The sequence below is a fragment of the Ascidia mentula genome, chromosome 9 (genome assembly GCF_947561715.1).
Source record: "Ascidia mentula chromosome 9, kaAscMent1.1, whole genome shotgun sequence".
Lineage (NCBI taxonomy): Eukaryota > Metazoa > Chordata > Ascidiacea > Phlebobranchia > Ascidiidae > Ascidia > Ascidia mentula.
Genome location: NC_138574.1, coordinates 6,147,835 through 6,162,095, shown reverse-complemented (window position 1 = coordinate 6,162,095; position 14,261 = coordinate 6,147,835). Strand labels below are relative to the sequence as shown.

General features: G+C 32.4%; 1 protein-coding gene across 2 annotated transcripts; it reads left to right on the top strand.

Annotated features, from left to right (window-relative positions):
* The first annotated feature begins 784 nt into the window (after positions 1-784).
* Positions 785-14,218, top strand: LOC145913029 (uncharacterized). 2 transcript variants are annotated; one of them, XM_083000539.1, is made up of 26 exons: positions 785-947; positions 4,694-4,853; positions 5,096-5,355; positions 5,419-5,602; positions 5,922-6,205; positions 6,282-6,459; positions 6,516-6,781; positions 7,020-7,191; positions 7,254-7,522; positions 7,729-7,782; positions 8,592-8,742; positions 8,805-8,934; positions 9,263-9,465; positions 9,524-9,761; positions 9,979-10,118; positions 10,229-10,284; positions 10,507-10,679; positions 10,776-11,018; positions 11,076-11,231; positions 11,304-11,437; positions 11,849-11,985; positions 12,155-12,335; positions 12,392-12,515; positions 12,665-12,795; positions 13,076-13,256; positions 13,433-14,218. In XM_083000539.1, exons 1-26 carry the CDS (start codon positions 919-921, stop codon positions 13,702-13,704), a joined length of 4,506 nt encoding a protein of 1,501 aa, XP_082856665.1. In that variant the 5' UTR covers positions 785-918; the 3' UTR covers positions 13,705-14,218. The 2 variants fall into 2 exon arrangements, with proteins under 2 accessions (XP_082856665.1, XP_082856664.1); XM_083000538.1 differs by having other exon boundaries at positions 10,483-10,679.
* The last annotated feature ends 43 nt before the right edge of the window (positions 14,219-14,261 follow it).

Sequence of the window (14,261 nt, the reverse complement as noted above, 5' to 3'; positions counted from 1 at the left end):
AAAGTAACATCGAAACTTTAATGCAAAGCTGATATGTTTATTCCTTTAAGTAGTTATTCTATTGTAGCTTCATTACTTTGCGTATTGAGCAACAAATTGTTGTTTAAATTTAGGATTTTTTAAAGGGCCTACTTCGAGTCCAATAACTGTTGAATTATCGTCGCACAACACATGTATACATAAAAATGGCCCAAGACCTTTAACTATGTTATAGTCGGGATTTAAAACCAAAGTCATTGTAATCACGCTTTCAATGCATGTCCAAGTCGACAGAATGCTGTATTAAATATTTCAGATAAAGTGCACTGCACTGATCCAAATTTATGCAAAATAATATTCAAATGCATTTTCTACTTTTCGCAGATTTTTGTTGCAAAAATTATAAACATTAATTATTTTTTTATAACTAGTACCGTTCATTTGTTTTCTTTTTTTTTAACTGAAAAATTAGAATGATGGAACAAAAGCTGCTGGCCTGTTTCACCATAGAATACTAAAACAGTATACTATGGTTTCACCATGCAATCTTAATCAAAATTAAATAATGCAATAAAAAAATGTTCCAAAAATGTTCCTAATATTTCCACCACCGAAATTCTTTTATTACTGAAATATAATTTGGCAAGTTAACATTTTAGCAAATATAAATTCTAGAAAATCAACAAAGATCAAAAGTGTGACCTTTGACTGGAGAGTTGAGATGCGAAACAGGGTATTCCCTCCAAGTGGAACTGAACTTTGCTTTGTTACGTCATTTGTTTGTTGGTTCCTCTTTGGCATACCTGCAAAAAATACAATTTGGAACCATTGGAATATAAATCGATTTTTATGTAGATTCACATAGCTCTAGGTGATCTTTTTTGCATGGACAGAGAACAACAATTTGCAAGTTTGGAAAAAACTGTTTGATGGAGTAATATGGCAAGACATCACCATGATGCCGAAAAGTAGGTTAATTCATGGTTCCGACTTCGCGTCAACAATGTGTCAGACGTCACAATGCTGCAGGTAAAGATTGGCGGAAAATACATTAGTTTAGATAGGTGTTTTTCAATAAAACGTGTGTAACGCTGCAGCAAATTATTTTGTGGGAATTTTTTTTGTTTAGTCAAAGCAGAAATTGTCGAAGAATATAAGTACCAAGCACCAAAAACAAAAATTTATGTTTAAGCAAAGAAAAAAGCTTTGGTTTGTGTGTTTTTTGTCTCATTAGTGGGTAAAATTGCAGCATATGAAACAAAAGTCGCAAAATCAAATTATAAACATGTTCTCCTAAAAGTCAAGTTCTGCAAAATATATTAAAATTTACGAAACTTAGTTGTATTCACTAACAAAAAACATAATAGATAAGCTTTTGTGTCCGTCTGCTGTTAGTTTTCATATGATCAAGACTTATTCGCCGCAGTAAAAACGCACACAACACCCAAAGTTGCTGCCAGTCGCGCTAGCTGCCATTAATTCATGATGTTTTTCTTTTTTGGTGCTTGGTACTTACATTCTTTGAAAATTTCTGCTTTGCCTACACCTAAAATTTTTCCCACAAAAGGATTTAGGGTTGCGCTACACGCGTTTTAGTAAATAACTTCTATCTAAACTAATGCATTTTCAGTCAATCTTCACAGACCCATTGTTGACGCGAGTTGGAACCGTGAATTGTATAAGTTTCTTCAAGAAGTGTTTTACTTTTTAATGCAGCTTGTTGCAAATATAAGGTTTGCTACAGTTGAAACTTTCTGCTCTTTTGAAAATGAAAATCATACATATCTGTAAGATTTGAGAAAAATGTCGTGTTGCACTTTTGCAAAGTTTTATTGGTAAAAAAAATTAACCAATATACATTAAAACAAAAAAATGTTTGCTGATCCATGCACTGTCTGTGCAATCAACAGTCATGAATAAAAATCCTTTGAGCAAATCATAGACTTTCTAATCTGGCATAGCTGGGTGGGTTCCTCTAAATATACCGGGTTGGCGGGGTAGTCCAGGTCAGCAGGGTTGTCCGGGTCAGCAGAAATGACAGGGGAATGCAGGATTTCCTGCTAAGTGCAAAGGAATGCTTTTAAGAGTTTACATTACATATGTGTGTGGTGTACGAAAAATGTTGGCTAGGTCGGTAGGGTTGGCAGGCTCGGCACGTTATGCAACAGAAAAAGTTTTTTTTTCCTGGAAACTTAAATTTAGGCTAGAAAGACTTAACTGTAGGAAAACAAGGGAAGGCCAGACATAATTTCCAAGATAAGAATGTTTTCCTATTGCTTGTGACGAGTCCCTCTAAAATGCCATTGTGAGCAACATAGTGGGCATAGTGAGCATAGTCGGCAAAGTGATCATGGTAGTGCATTTCAGTTTTAAGATTATATTATATTTTGCATACATAAACTCAGCAAGACTGGGATAATAAAACACTAAAGAAGAAAGCTGAGAGCTTGCTTTGACCTGCCCACTGATTGTCGTGGTATTGCACCATCTTCAGGTTCAGACATGGCCCAAATTCCTACACCTATGTCAACACCATACACAGGATGGGTGTTTTGTCCATAAATTAGGCGTGAATCAATCCAAACAGGTGAGAGGATGGATAACTAAACCTCCCAACAATTGCTTAAGTTAAAGGCCACTGAGACCCCAAAATAGGAATATGTAACATACTGTTAATATTTTGGGCACAGTGAATATTGTCATATTGTGTGATTTTGGCTGCTCGCAACCAACTAAGTTTTCCCTGGTAGTAAATAGATTGGACGTGTGTTGATGGCAGTTTTACCCATCAAGTCTTGTCTGCAGGTTGGGTTCGGATGTGCCATATCATCAGAGACTTGGATCCACAACACAAGAAGATAAAAAACACAGTTCTTATAAAAAAACGCAGTTCTTGTGCATTCAGTCAAAAATATTGTGATATACTGTCTATCTACATATTTGATATTAGGTCTTTGTTAACGAAGCTGAGTATAAACTGAAAAAATCAATCTGACTGACAGCTCTTAAGATGAAGGTTTTTCTAATTAGTTTGTTTATTTTAGCTCTATCTAAATCCCAGTTTCACTGAATCTTCACCAAGATGTATAAAAAAAAACTACTGGCCATGTGGAACATGCAACAAAAATTGCAATACCAATTGTATTTGCTGCAAAATGTGCCACAAATGGTTTCATTGTATGGGGATGTGGACTTGGAAAAATGGGGGTGTCTTGAAAATCTGGCTTTCTACTGCAAACTTTGTTGTTCAACACAAACTTGTTGTTCAAGTGGGGTTTCAATTTCCAACAGTCACTTGAAAGACTTGACACTGTAGACATACAGTTTGTTGTAACTGTTTAAAGAAAGTTAAAGTTTTTCCGTAGTAATTATGTCAGATTTTACAAGAAAGTTTAATTCTCAAATATTACACAGCAAAAAATAGTTTAAACAGTTCATAGATAGGTGCAGAAATGGATATTAATGTAGGACATATATAAAAGTTATAACAGACTCACGTACATTTCCAATTGGATAGTAAAAGCAGATTAAAAATATGATCAAGATTAGCAATTTTTGTTTTTCAGTCTGATTTCAAGAACAAGAAGACACTTTTGAAAATGGCACAAAGGGAGAGTTTGCTTGTGGGAAAGTTTGTTTGCACCTTTAATGAAAGCAAGTTAGCATTAGGCACTGCAAATATGGACCAGTATTCCAACCAGCTTTTACAGAATTTAAATACTTTTAAATCTAAAGTTGCAATAGCAACAACCCCAGATGGGAATTGTTTGTTCAACTCAAGGGTTATATGTTCTGTATATCCCAACTGCAATGGACCAAGTTACAATGTTAAACACAAGTTTCTCACAAGAGTGGTGCCACCAGCAAGCAAAACAAAAGTTTGGATACCAAACCATTTCTGTACGCTAGTCAACAAACAAAAATGTGACTCAACATTTTGCTCAACACCAATCCATGAAGGCGCTGCAACAAAAAACGAACTTAATATCTCTTTTTAAAAATTCACTCAAAAAAATCATACCACAACCATCTTCTTCTGTTTGATTCGATTCTTCTACAGATATTCCAGATCCCTTGGAGTCAACAAATGAAAATAAATCTGGTCTTAACATTTCGCATACATCATCAACTGCAAACAAAAGAGAAAATTCAGAATCTGATACAAAACAAACAGAAGAAATAGTGGACAACAATAAAAATAATAAAATAAATAAAAGTAAATCTGGTCTTAACATTTCACTCAATTGCATACGAAAGGAAAATTCGAAATCAGTTCGGTTTGATTCAACAGAAAAAAGATAGTAAAATTATCAAATTTTTGTGGATTAATGTTAGTAAAACATATAAAGCATGGCATATATAAATGCATAGAATAGTTCATAGGTATTCAGTTGACAAACGAATCAAGCTGCAAAATTATTTACTTATGTAAACTGCAAACACCACTAACATTATGTAAACTGCAAACACCACTAACACTACCTATAATCCTGTCAACTCCTAAAAGCATATCCTGCATACCTTATTACCCTGTCAACCCAGTATATTTAGAGGAACCGTAGCCGGGTTTCCAAATTGTAGAATTTTTCCCAAAAAAGTGCGAAACTTTTTCTTTACTGATTATTTAAATGTTGATCAATTAATTATTGGTGCATGTAACTAAAACAAATGCTTAATAACCTCTAGTTGTTATTATTTATTATGTGTAATGCAGAGATGTTGTCATTCCTGCTGATGACCAACATGTTGCTCGTTTTCTTCTCAAAAACAAACCAGCTCGGTTCAAGTTAATTGGTGCTTTCAACGACTTTGCATTTGTTACAATAAACAGTAATGAAGAACAAGAAATGCAATATTGCTTTTCTCAACTAAAGGTGCCAAATTTGTTATGTTTTGTATGTTTATTGCTTTTGTTTTGAGTATCATTACTTTACATGACATTCCACTGTAATTTATATAGCACGTTGGTGTAATTTATATAGCAAATATATTTCTTAATTCAACACAGAAATGTTTCATGCTTTTGTATGACAAGATAGGATCTTTCCACTGCATCTTGATTCATAATTACTTACATCTTTACCATGCTTATTAATTCCAAGAAACATTTTTGCAGGGAAAAACCAAGATAGCACCAAACTATTTTTATCAGCGATGCAAACAAAGTCTTGTACACTTTTTGGATTCATACACAACAGAGAAAAAAACTTTTCCTCGAGAATCTATTGAGAAAATGAATCCTTCATTTTTTGACGATGCTGATTCAAGATTGTTTATTCGTTGGTACCAAAATGCCAATCATGTGATTGTATGTGGAGAAAAAAACATTGTTTCACAAAAACTGGAATACATAAAAAACTGTTTGGATAGTGTTGGGTATGCTTCAGAAAGCAATTAATATATTTTGCCAACATTAAATATTTTTTTAATTATCTCTAGTTCATCTTCTGGAAGATTGGCTACTGTTAAAGTTCCTGCCAAAGACATACATGTGGCCATGTTTGTTAAAAATTCTGATCAACATATTAGCAAATTAAAAGAATGCATGAAACATTTAGGTACCATTTGCATTAAAATCAAGGACAAACATGATATTGAGTATCAGATCTCATCAGAGGCAAAAGTAAGTATTTATCCAAACCAAACTAAAATTTATGTTGGTATGTAAACAACACTCTTCAAATAATTTTCTGCGCAAAAGTAAATTTTACATTCATGTTTATCCATATCAGATTTTACAAACTGAAGAGTAAATTGTTTATTTGCAAACTAATAAATTTAAATTGGTTGGTTGATTGATTTACTGCAGTTTGGTAAAATGTGCAATGTTTTTAACACATGTATGTAAATTGCAAGTGTAATTGGCATTTTATGATCTCAGTAAATATTTTGATTAATTTAGAATCACTTCCACTTTTGATTCTGTCATATGTATATTTAAGTTTCAGAACAAATTCTTCAAAGAAAATGTATTTCAACATAAATGCCAAGCAATTCTAAGCAAATTTTTGGAAGGATATTGTACCAAAAAACAAAGCTTTGATGAAACATCTTTGGCTAAAGCTAAATCCAACTTTGCTTCATTTTTTGATGATCAAACGACAGAGCAAAGCAAGAAAATATATATTAAATGGTTTCCAACTCAGGTGGTCATTTGTGGTGAAACTGCTGCGGTTGAAAACAAACTCAAAGAAATAACTGAGATTGTAAATTGTCTCACAGGAAAGTAAGTTCCTCAAACAAAGATTACTTAATCTTGTATGGAGACTAAACAACTGTGCTTATTTGTTTGATGTGTTCAGTTCACTTTCAAGTCATTCTGCAGAATATGTGAAAATTGCGAATGACAAACATGTTGGGATGTTTATAAAACGAAATACAAAAGCAAAATCCGAGTTACAAACTTTGCTCAAAAGCTTTGCCACATTTACACTCCAGGAAAACACTGATCGACAAATGGAATTCCATTGCCACCCAAATGTGAGTAAAAGTTGGCAAAAACAAATATACATTTCTACTTCTTCAAATACATCCAGAGTGGAATGGAACAGTCAATGTTTGAAACTTTGTGTGAGACCATTATTTCAAAGTTTGAAGATAATTTCAAAACTGAAAAAATTACATTTGCTTCTGGTACTATTGCTAAATCAAAGGTTGGGCTAGAGTTTTATTCCAACAAAGATCGAGAAATATTTGAACGGTGGTATAAGGAAAATGACCATGTTATTCTCAGCGGACCTACTGAGAAGGTGCAGGGGCGGTTACAAGAAATAAAAAGAACATTGGGTCAACCCATAACAAGGTATGTCGTCATTGTAAAACTGATGAATAATTACTATTTGGTCATATGCCACACATTTTCCTGTTTTTTTTACAAGCAATTTTGAAAACATGCTAAAAATTTAAAAGCATTTTAAACAGTTTTAAAAATGTTGATGCAACATAATGTTAACTGAACACAAACTTGACTTTTGTGCATGCCAAGTTTGGTCTGGAAGTAAGCAATATGTGGTTACAAAAGTGGAGATATTTCTTCTTAGGTCAGATGAAACAATAATGTATGAAGTTGCTGCCGATGAGAAAAATATAGCAATTTTTATAAAAAAATCTGATGAGCACATGCAAGAGCTCCAGGAAATTTTGGGACCAAATGCTACTATCAACATAAAACAGAAAGATGATGAATTTGTTTATACTTGCTCCACAGACCTGGTTTGATTTTAATATTTTGGGTGAATAAATGTAAAGTTTTATTGGGAAATGTATATTTAAAGGTTATGCCAACATTTGAGGATCATTTCAAAACACTTCTTGCAAGGCATTTGGAAAATTACACCAGTGCAAAACTGTTTTATGATTCTGAAATCCTGGAAAAGTTATACAACACTCATTCTGAGTTTTTTCAACATTCAAAGGACAAAAATTCGCTTTATGTTCATTGGTATCGAAATGTGAAGTCACCTCATGTGGTACTTATTGGGTTGAAACATGATGTTGAATCAAAAAAAGGAGAAATTGAAAGCACTGTGTCACAATATAAAATGTTAAGTATTGCTGCTATTTTTTTTTGCTGCTGCCAGGAATAGTAGTTAATGGGAATTGGTCTTCATACAGAAGAGCAATTCCCTTTAGTTAAGTATTGCATTCAATTGGTTTCTTCGTTAGGTTAAAAATGGATTAAACCATATTCAACAAACTTTTACATTTTTATTAACAAACAGTTAAAATTCCTTTTCTTTCCCACAACAGCAACATGGATGCAAACGAAGGTACAAATGAACACTGTAAGAAGGATGAGTGCAAGTATGTATTTTCACTTATTATACAAAAAGGGGTTCTTAACTTTTTTACTGTCACTGCACCACTTTGTTGTTTTACTGTGTACACACATTACCATGAGATTTTTCCTTTTTTGTCCTGTAACCTTCTCATGTTGTTCATCAAACACAATAACATGCAATTATTATTTCTGTGAAAATGTCTTTGGTAACCAAGTAATTTTCTAATTCTTGAAATCTTTTCTCAAACAAACAAACTCTTAGTTGGAAACTTATTTAATATGAGGGAAGATGGGACTTCACTAGTTAATGGATTAATGTGCTTGATGTAGTTAGTAGTGATGCACCAAAACAGTATTTTTTTTATTTTGCTGAAACTATATATTCTGCAAAAGTTGCAGAAAAAACTGAAACTAATTTTAGTATTCATCTCATTAAATGCATTAAATTTAAATAAAGCATGTACTGAATGGGATGTACTACTAACATGCAAACTTTTTTCGGCACTTAAAAAAAATTCCTTGAATGTTGTACCAACTGTGTAAAGTATTTTTCATCACTGCTATGACCATAAAAAATAAAGCAAACATATATATAGCTTTCGAACTGTTTAAACAATACTAACACATGTTAAACTATGTGTGTATGCATATCAGCGATACATGCAGTGAAAAAAGTTTTGGTTTGTGGAATTTATTCGGCCCAAACTAAGGTTTTCACAATTATTTGTTTTCCCGCAGATAAATTCAGCAAATTGAACTTTCTGTGCATCCCTAGTAATTGGGGTATTACTTGAAATAGTGCATGTCAGTTTGTTATCATACACTTGTTAAGGTTGCTTGTGAAATGTGAAATCCTAAAGCGAACCAACAAAAAATTTTCTGGAAAAGTGAAAATTAGCTGCTTTGAAGATGATGAAAGGCTTCTTTTCAATGGATCAGCAGAAGACATCCAAGAAGCTAAAGATTACATGGATAACCTTAAAGTTAGTTAACCATCATAAAAAAGTGTCGAGAAAATAAATTACAGCAGTCCACATCCTTTCAGAAAGACCTGTTATCAGCAATTCCAAACATAGTTAAACAGAAAATAACTTTCCTGGAGGAAATGTTGACAAACCATGTGCTATCTTCAGAGGAATTGATTAAAAAAACTTTTGAACACCACCATGTTAAAGGTAGTGTTAGCGTTAATACTTTGTTTATTTTTTTGCATTTATCTAAAACTTTTTTTTACCACCCTTGGTTTTTCATAAAAACAAAAGTTTTTTTTCTTGGAATCTTCTGTTGTCTTTATGGTTAACAAAGACTTAGTAACATATATTTTTAACAACTTCTGTAAATAATCCTAAATATGTTAAACAAACGATTATGTACAGAAGTTGGTTTTTGAGAAAGGTGTGTTTTGATTATTTTTTTTTTTCACTAATTGCAGAAATATGTGGATTTTAGATTAATTTTTGTATTGACTGTGGTAAATGTTTAAAAATTACTTACTTTTCATAGGGGTTGTGATCTTTGCAAATGGGTTAAAATTAGTTACTTTGAGTGACTCCCACTTTAAAACTGGCTGTAAAGCATTGGAAGAAATGATCCAATGTTTGGAAACAAATATACCTGTAACACTGCCACATTCTGCACTGCAAGGTGGTGACTGGAAACGTTTTACTGAAAAACTTTCATTGCGGCATCTTCATGTGATTGTTGAGGTACAATTTTGCAAAAAAATCATTGACTTAATAGGATGTTATATAATTGCAATTTCAGAATCACAAAATCTACACACTAGGATTTAATGCTGATTATGTGGAGTTAGCTGTTGGTGATCTCAACAAAGTTATTGAGAAAGTGCTTAAAAAATCAGCAGTGTTTGGATGCAATTCTGCCCAAGCTAAAATGATTTTTGATCGCATAACTAGTGATCACAAATATCCAGTAACAATTACCATGAAAATTGTTTCAAATGGGATTGAAATAATGGGACCAACTTCAGATGTTAAGTCAGGTAATTTTTGAAAGCAAACTTAACGTTTGTTTGGTGAACAATACAGGTTTCTATAGTTATTTATTAAATATTGCTCTGAATAATGTAGTTTTTTGAAAGTGTTAGATTAAAATGGTGACACTTTTGTCTTGCAAAACAGTAAGATGAAATTCATCGCACTAATAACTGTATGTACATAAAATGTGTGTTTCCTTTACCATTGGTTTAATTTTTTTAGCAATGTCAAAACTTGACGAAATATCATGGCAAGAAAAGCAGTTAACATTTAAGGCATCAAACTTATCAGATTACCTTGAAACAAAGGAGTGGAAAAGTGCTGTTAACCATCTTTACAAAGAATACAGCACTATTGTTCAGGTTTTTATGCTTTGTATTCTTGTTAGTATGTCTTTGTCAACTATTTGAATAATAAACTATTAATATGCAGTATAATATTTCCTTGATGACATTTTGCACTTAATTTATAGACCACTCTGTCTTCAATGCCACTGGCAGAGTCTTCACTGAGTCCTGATAAACCTGGGTAAGTAAACCATGTAGTATTTTGCATTTATACATTATTTACTATACTTTGCATTGATAGATATTATATTGAAATAGTTTATTATTGAAAATGATGAATTTCAGCATTTATAAAATAAATATTTATGTCAATGCAGAAAAAAATTGCTTAATTTACTTGCCACACAAACACACGGCTAAGCAAAAATTTAAATTTTAGATCTTTGCAACAATCAACTTTCAGTCGATTTACTGCATTGTTCAATCGATTTGCGACCACAACTGACATAAATGATATTGGCGATTCAGAGACCTGTTATGGCACTATAAATGTTCAAGTGATACATGGTGACATAACACAACAAAAAACCGATGCCATTGTTAATGGTTGTGTTGCCAGCTTTGACCTGAGTCAAGGTAAATATGGAAACAAAAGCACATTGACTGACTTTATAGTTGCGTTGCTGGTATATTGACTATTTCTGATATGACAACTTTTTCTGTAACCTGCAGGTCATTTATCACCTTATATTTTGAATTGTGCTGGACCACAAATGCAAATTGACATCATTACAAAGCCAGTTTTTGATTCCCTTTCATGCAAAGTAACTAAAAGTTACAATCTATCATGCAACTATGTCATACATGTTGTCACTCCAAATACGGAAGTTCAATTGGTGAAACGAATAAAGAAAGTTCTTGATATAGCAGAAAAGCTTCAATATAAATCTATTGCCCTACCAACCTTAGGATCGGGTAGGATCAAGTTTTCACTGTAATAGTTGAATTTGATTTCATATTAAGTGTTTTTAGGTGGAATTGGTCTGTCAATTGAGAAAGTTTCAAAATCATTTGCCAAAGCATTTGAAGAATTTGCTGCATGTGACCCGAAATATGTCAAATTGATCAAACTTGTTGTTTTTGAAAAGTCAATTTTGCAAACATTTGCACAAGCAATTGAGAAACAGGGTATTTTGTTCTGTTTAGGCTGTTGTGGTAAAAGAATTATTTTATATGCCATAACTTTTTCTTTCAATTAAGTAACTGGAAACAAAAAAATGCAACAACACCCAAATGTAGCTAAGATTCTTTCAAAAAGACTAAGTTGCATGGAGTCTAATTTGCAAACTGTTGATGTGTTTTTAACTACTGACAGAAGGGACAACCTCAATAAAGTTAGTATCATGAGTCCTTTTTCTTGTACATAGAGCACTTAGTTTTATGTGTTCGTATAATTTCATGTCAGAAACAAGCAAAAAATATTATAGGTTGCAACTTTAATTGACTATTTTGTCCTTTCTAACTTGTTAACTGGCACAGTTGTTTATGAGTTTATGTACTATTTGTATTTTATATATATCACTTTGCAGTGAGAGTTAACTTAGCTTGTTTTTGTTTATGTAACATTCATTGTGAGGCTGCTAAAAATAAACTTGCAAATTTAGGGTTTAAGGTATCCTGTGTTTGGGTCTGGTCATCCTTTTAAAGTTTAACCAAATAATTGTCTGCACACAATTCTTACCCTTAATTAGTTTTATTTATTTAGGTTTAAATGCAAATCAATTGTTTGTGTAAATTTTATTTAGGCTGTAGAACATGTTCAATATAGCATGAAGAGTCAACAATGTATAATTCCTGACAATTTGATAATGAGTGATGATGGTCTAATTGATATAGTAGATGAGGCACTGAAAACCAAGTCTTACCTTAAAATTGAGAAAAGGTAATTAGCCTATTCTGATTCATCCATTAATAAAAGGAAAACTAACTAACCAACTTTTTTAGTTTCCTAATTTTGCCTGAGTTCTAGATGGTAAAATCAACTTGAAATTATTTTGTCCGTGTTATCACTGAAAAAGTACTCAATTTTGGTAATATTATCTGTATTTTAGAAAAATAACTTTACATGATCCCATGCACTCCACCACGTTGAAGGAGTATCTTTCTAATGCATTTTCTGATCTCAAAGCTGGAAACCTGCTGGCAAAAAGTTGTGTATGGCAATATAAAATAAATGATACCACCATGGATTTACCAATGTCCAAAAATCTAGTGCTCGAAAATGAGTACAAGGTACTAAAAGTTTGTTTAATTTGAATGCCTTTATTATAGTGTCATGCCCTGTGCAGAAAAATTCAAGCTCAAGTTGTAACATACAACTTTATGGCATGAAAACTCATGTGAACTTTCAAACAAGGCAAATATTAATTGGTAAAACATATTATGAGTTGGTCCGCTTGCCTTTTCAAGGAGGTTAGTTGTAATTTTTTTAAATTAAACTAATTTTGGCTAATGCACTGCAGTGTCCCCCCAAATAACATGTAGTTTACATTTTACTTCGTGCACATGTTTATATTTATTGTATTGCAACATATTGTCAAGTAACTGGCTGTTTCTCGCAGAACTTCCAGAAAACTGGGAGAAAAGTTCTGGTAAACCTAAAGTTAATTTGTCTGGATCAGATGACAAGGAATACCAACATGTATTAAACATGTTCAAAAAAAGCAACCCTTCGCACAAATCTGTTTTGAAGGTTAAGTAATTATTTAAATTTTGATGCAATTTATTGCTTTTTATAAACTAATAGAAGATGTGTTTATATTCAAGGCCATTATCTTTGGGCCTTTTTTTTGTGAAGCATTGCATTTTCAGACTGTTGGTTTAAAAAACAAGTAAACTTTAGGTGAACTTTTGTGGTTAAATTTATATTTTTTTGTATTGTGGCAAGTTTTGCCAGAAGAGTCACCCTCAACATAAGATACTAAATTGTTTAATTCCTAAATATTTGACATTCTGACTTATATTATTTTTAGATTGAAAGAATACAGAACATTGGCTTGTATCGTCAATTTAAAATAAAAGAGGAAGAGGTCCGAACCAACATGTCAAATTTAAGCTGCTCTGTAGTACGTGAACTATTTCATGGAACCTCATGTGCAGATGCAGAAAAAATTATTGATGAAGGCTTTGATCGAAGTTTTGCTGGAAAAAATGGTATAATATTCATATACTACACATATGTAACATAATATTCAAAATCTTTGTGAGATAATCAGTCAAATAAAATCACTGAGATTGATTGGTTGACGATATTGGACATACATTTCGCTTTAGATTGTTGTAATAAGTTGAAGGCCTTCTTGTATTTCAATTAAATTGTTAATTTACAGCTACAGCTTTTGGTCGTGGTGTTTATTTTGCTGTGAATTCTTCATACTCTGTACGTTACTGCACACCAGATTCCAAAGGGCAAAAATCAATCTTTCTGGCTAAAGTAGTAACTGGTGAATACTGCAAGGGAGACAAAACCATGAAAACTCCTCCTCAAAAAAACAGTCAAAGAAAGTTTGATAGTACAGTTAATAATGCTGATAGTCCTGAGATTTTTGTTGTGTACAAGGATTCAAGTGTGTATCCTACGTATCTAATTACTTTTATTTAATTGTTTTAGGCATTTTTGAAAAGTGAAAACCAATCAATAAAAATTGGGCTTAAATCTGATACAATTACGCCTGAACCAACCACTTTACCCCGGTTATATTTAAAAAAAAAAATTGAGACAAGAGCTAGTGAATCATGAAAAGCAAGAGAAAAATCATGTTGAAAGAGTGTTCCTTGTGTCATACTGTTTTTCTATTTGCTTTTTAAACCTAAAGCCTTCCACTGTTTGTTCTTCATTTTGATACCTACTTTATAGTGCACTTAAACATGTATACCTACTTTACAAGTGCTAAACTTTGATTTTTAGTAGAAGCGAATCTTTTTCTGTGTTGATTTCAAACCCATACAAACAAAATTATTGTACACCTGGAAAAATGCAACCACTTTTCTGGAGGACAATGATTGTATTATATTGTGAATAGAAATACTTGAGTAGTTTTTGTTGAATTGGGGTGATGCATTTGCTTACTAGATTTGCTGTAACTGATTCCTTATTTCCAATAAAAATCACACTTATTGTACAGAATTGCAAAGCATGTAATTTTTAGACATAAGCTG

Coding starts and splice junctions, on each gene's coding strand:
- LOC145913029 (XM_083000538.1), top strand. CDS start 919: ATGGCAAGACATCACCATGATGCCGAAAA. Junction 5,356..5,418: donor AACTGTTTGGATAGTGTTGG/GTATGCTTCAGA, acceptor AATTATCTCTAG/TTCATCTTCTGGAAGATTGG. Junction 8,935..9,262: donor TGAACACCACCATGTTAAAG/GTAGTGTTAGCG, acceptor TACTTTTCATAG/GGGTTGTGATCTTTGCAAAT.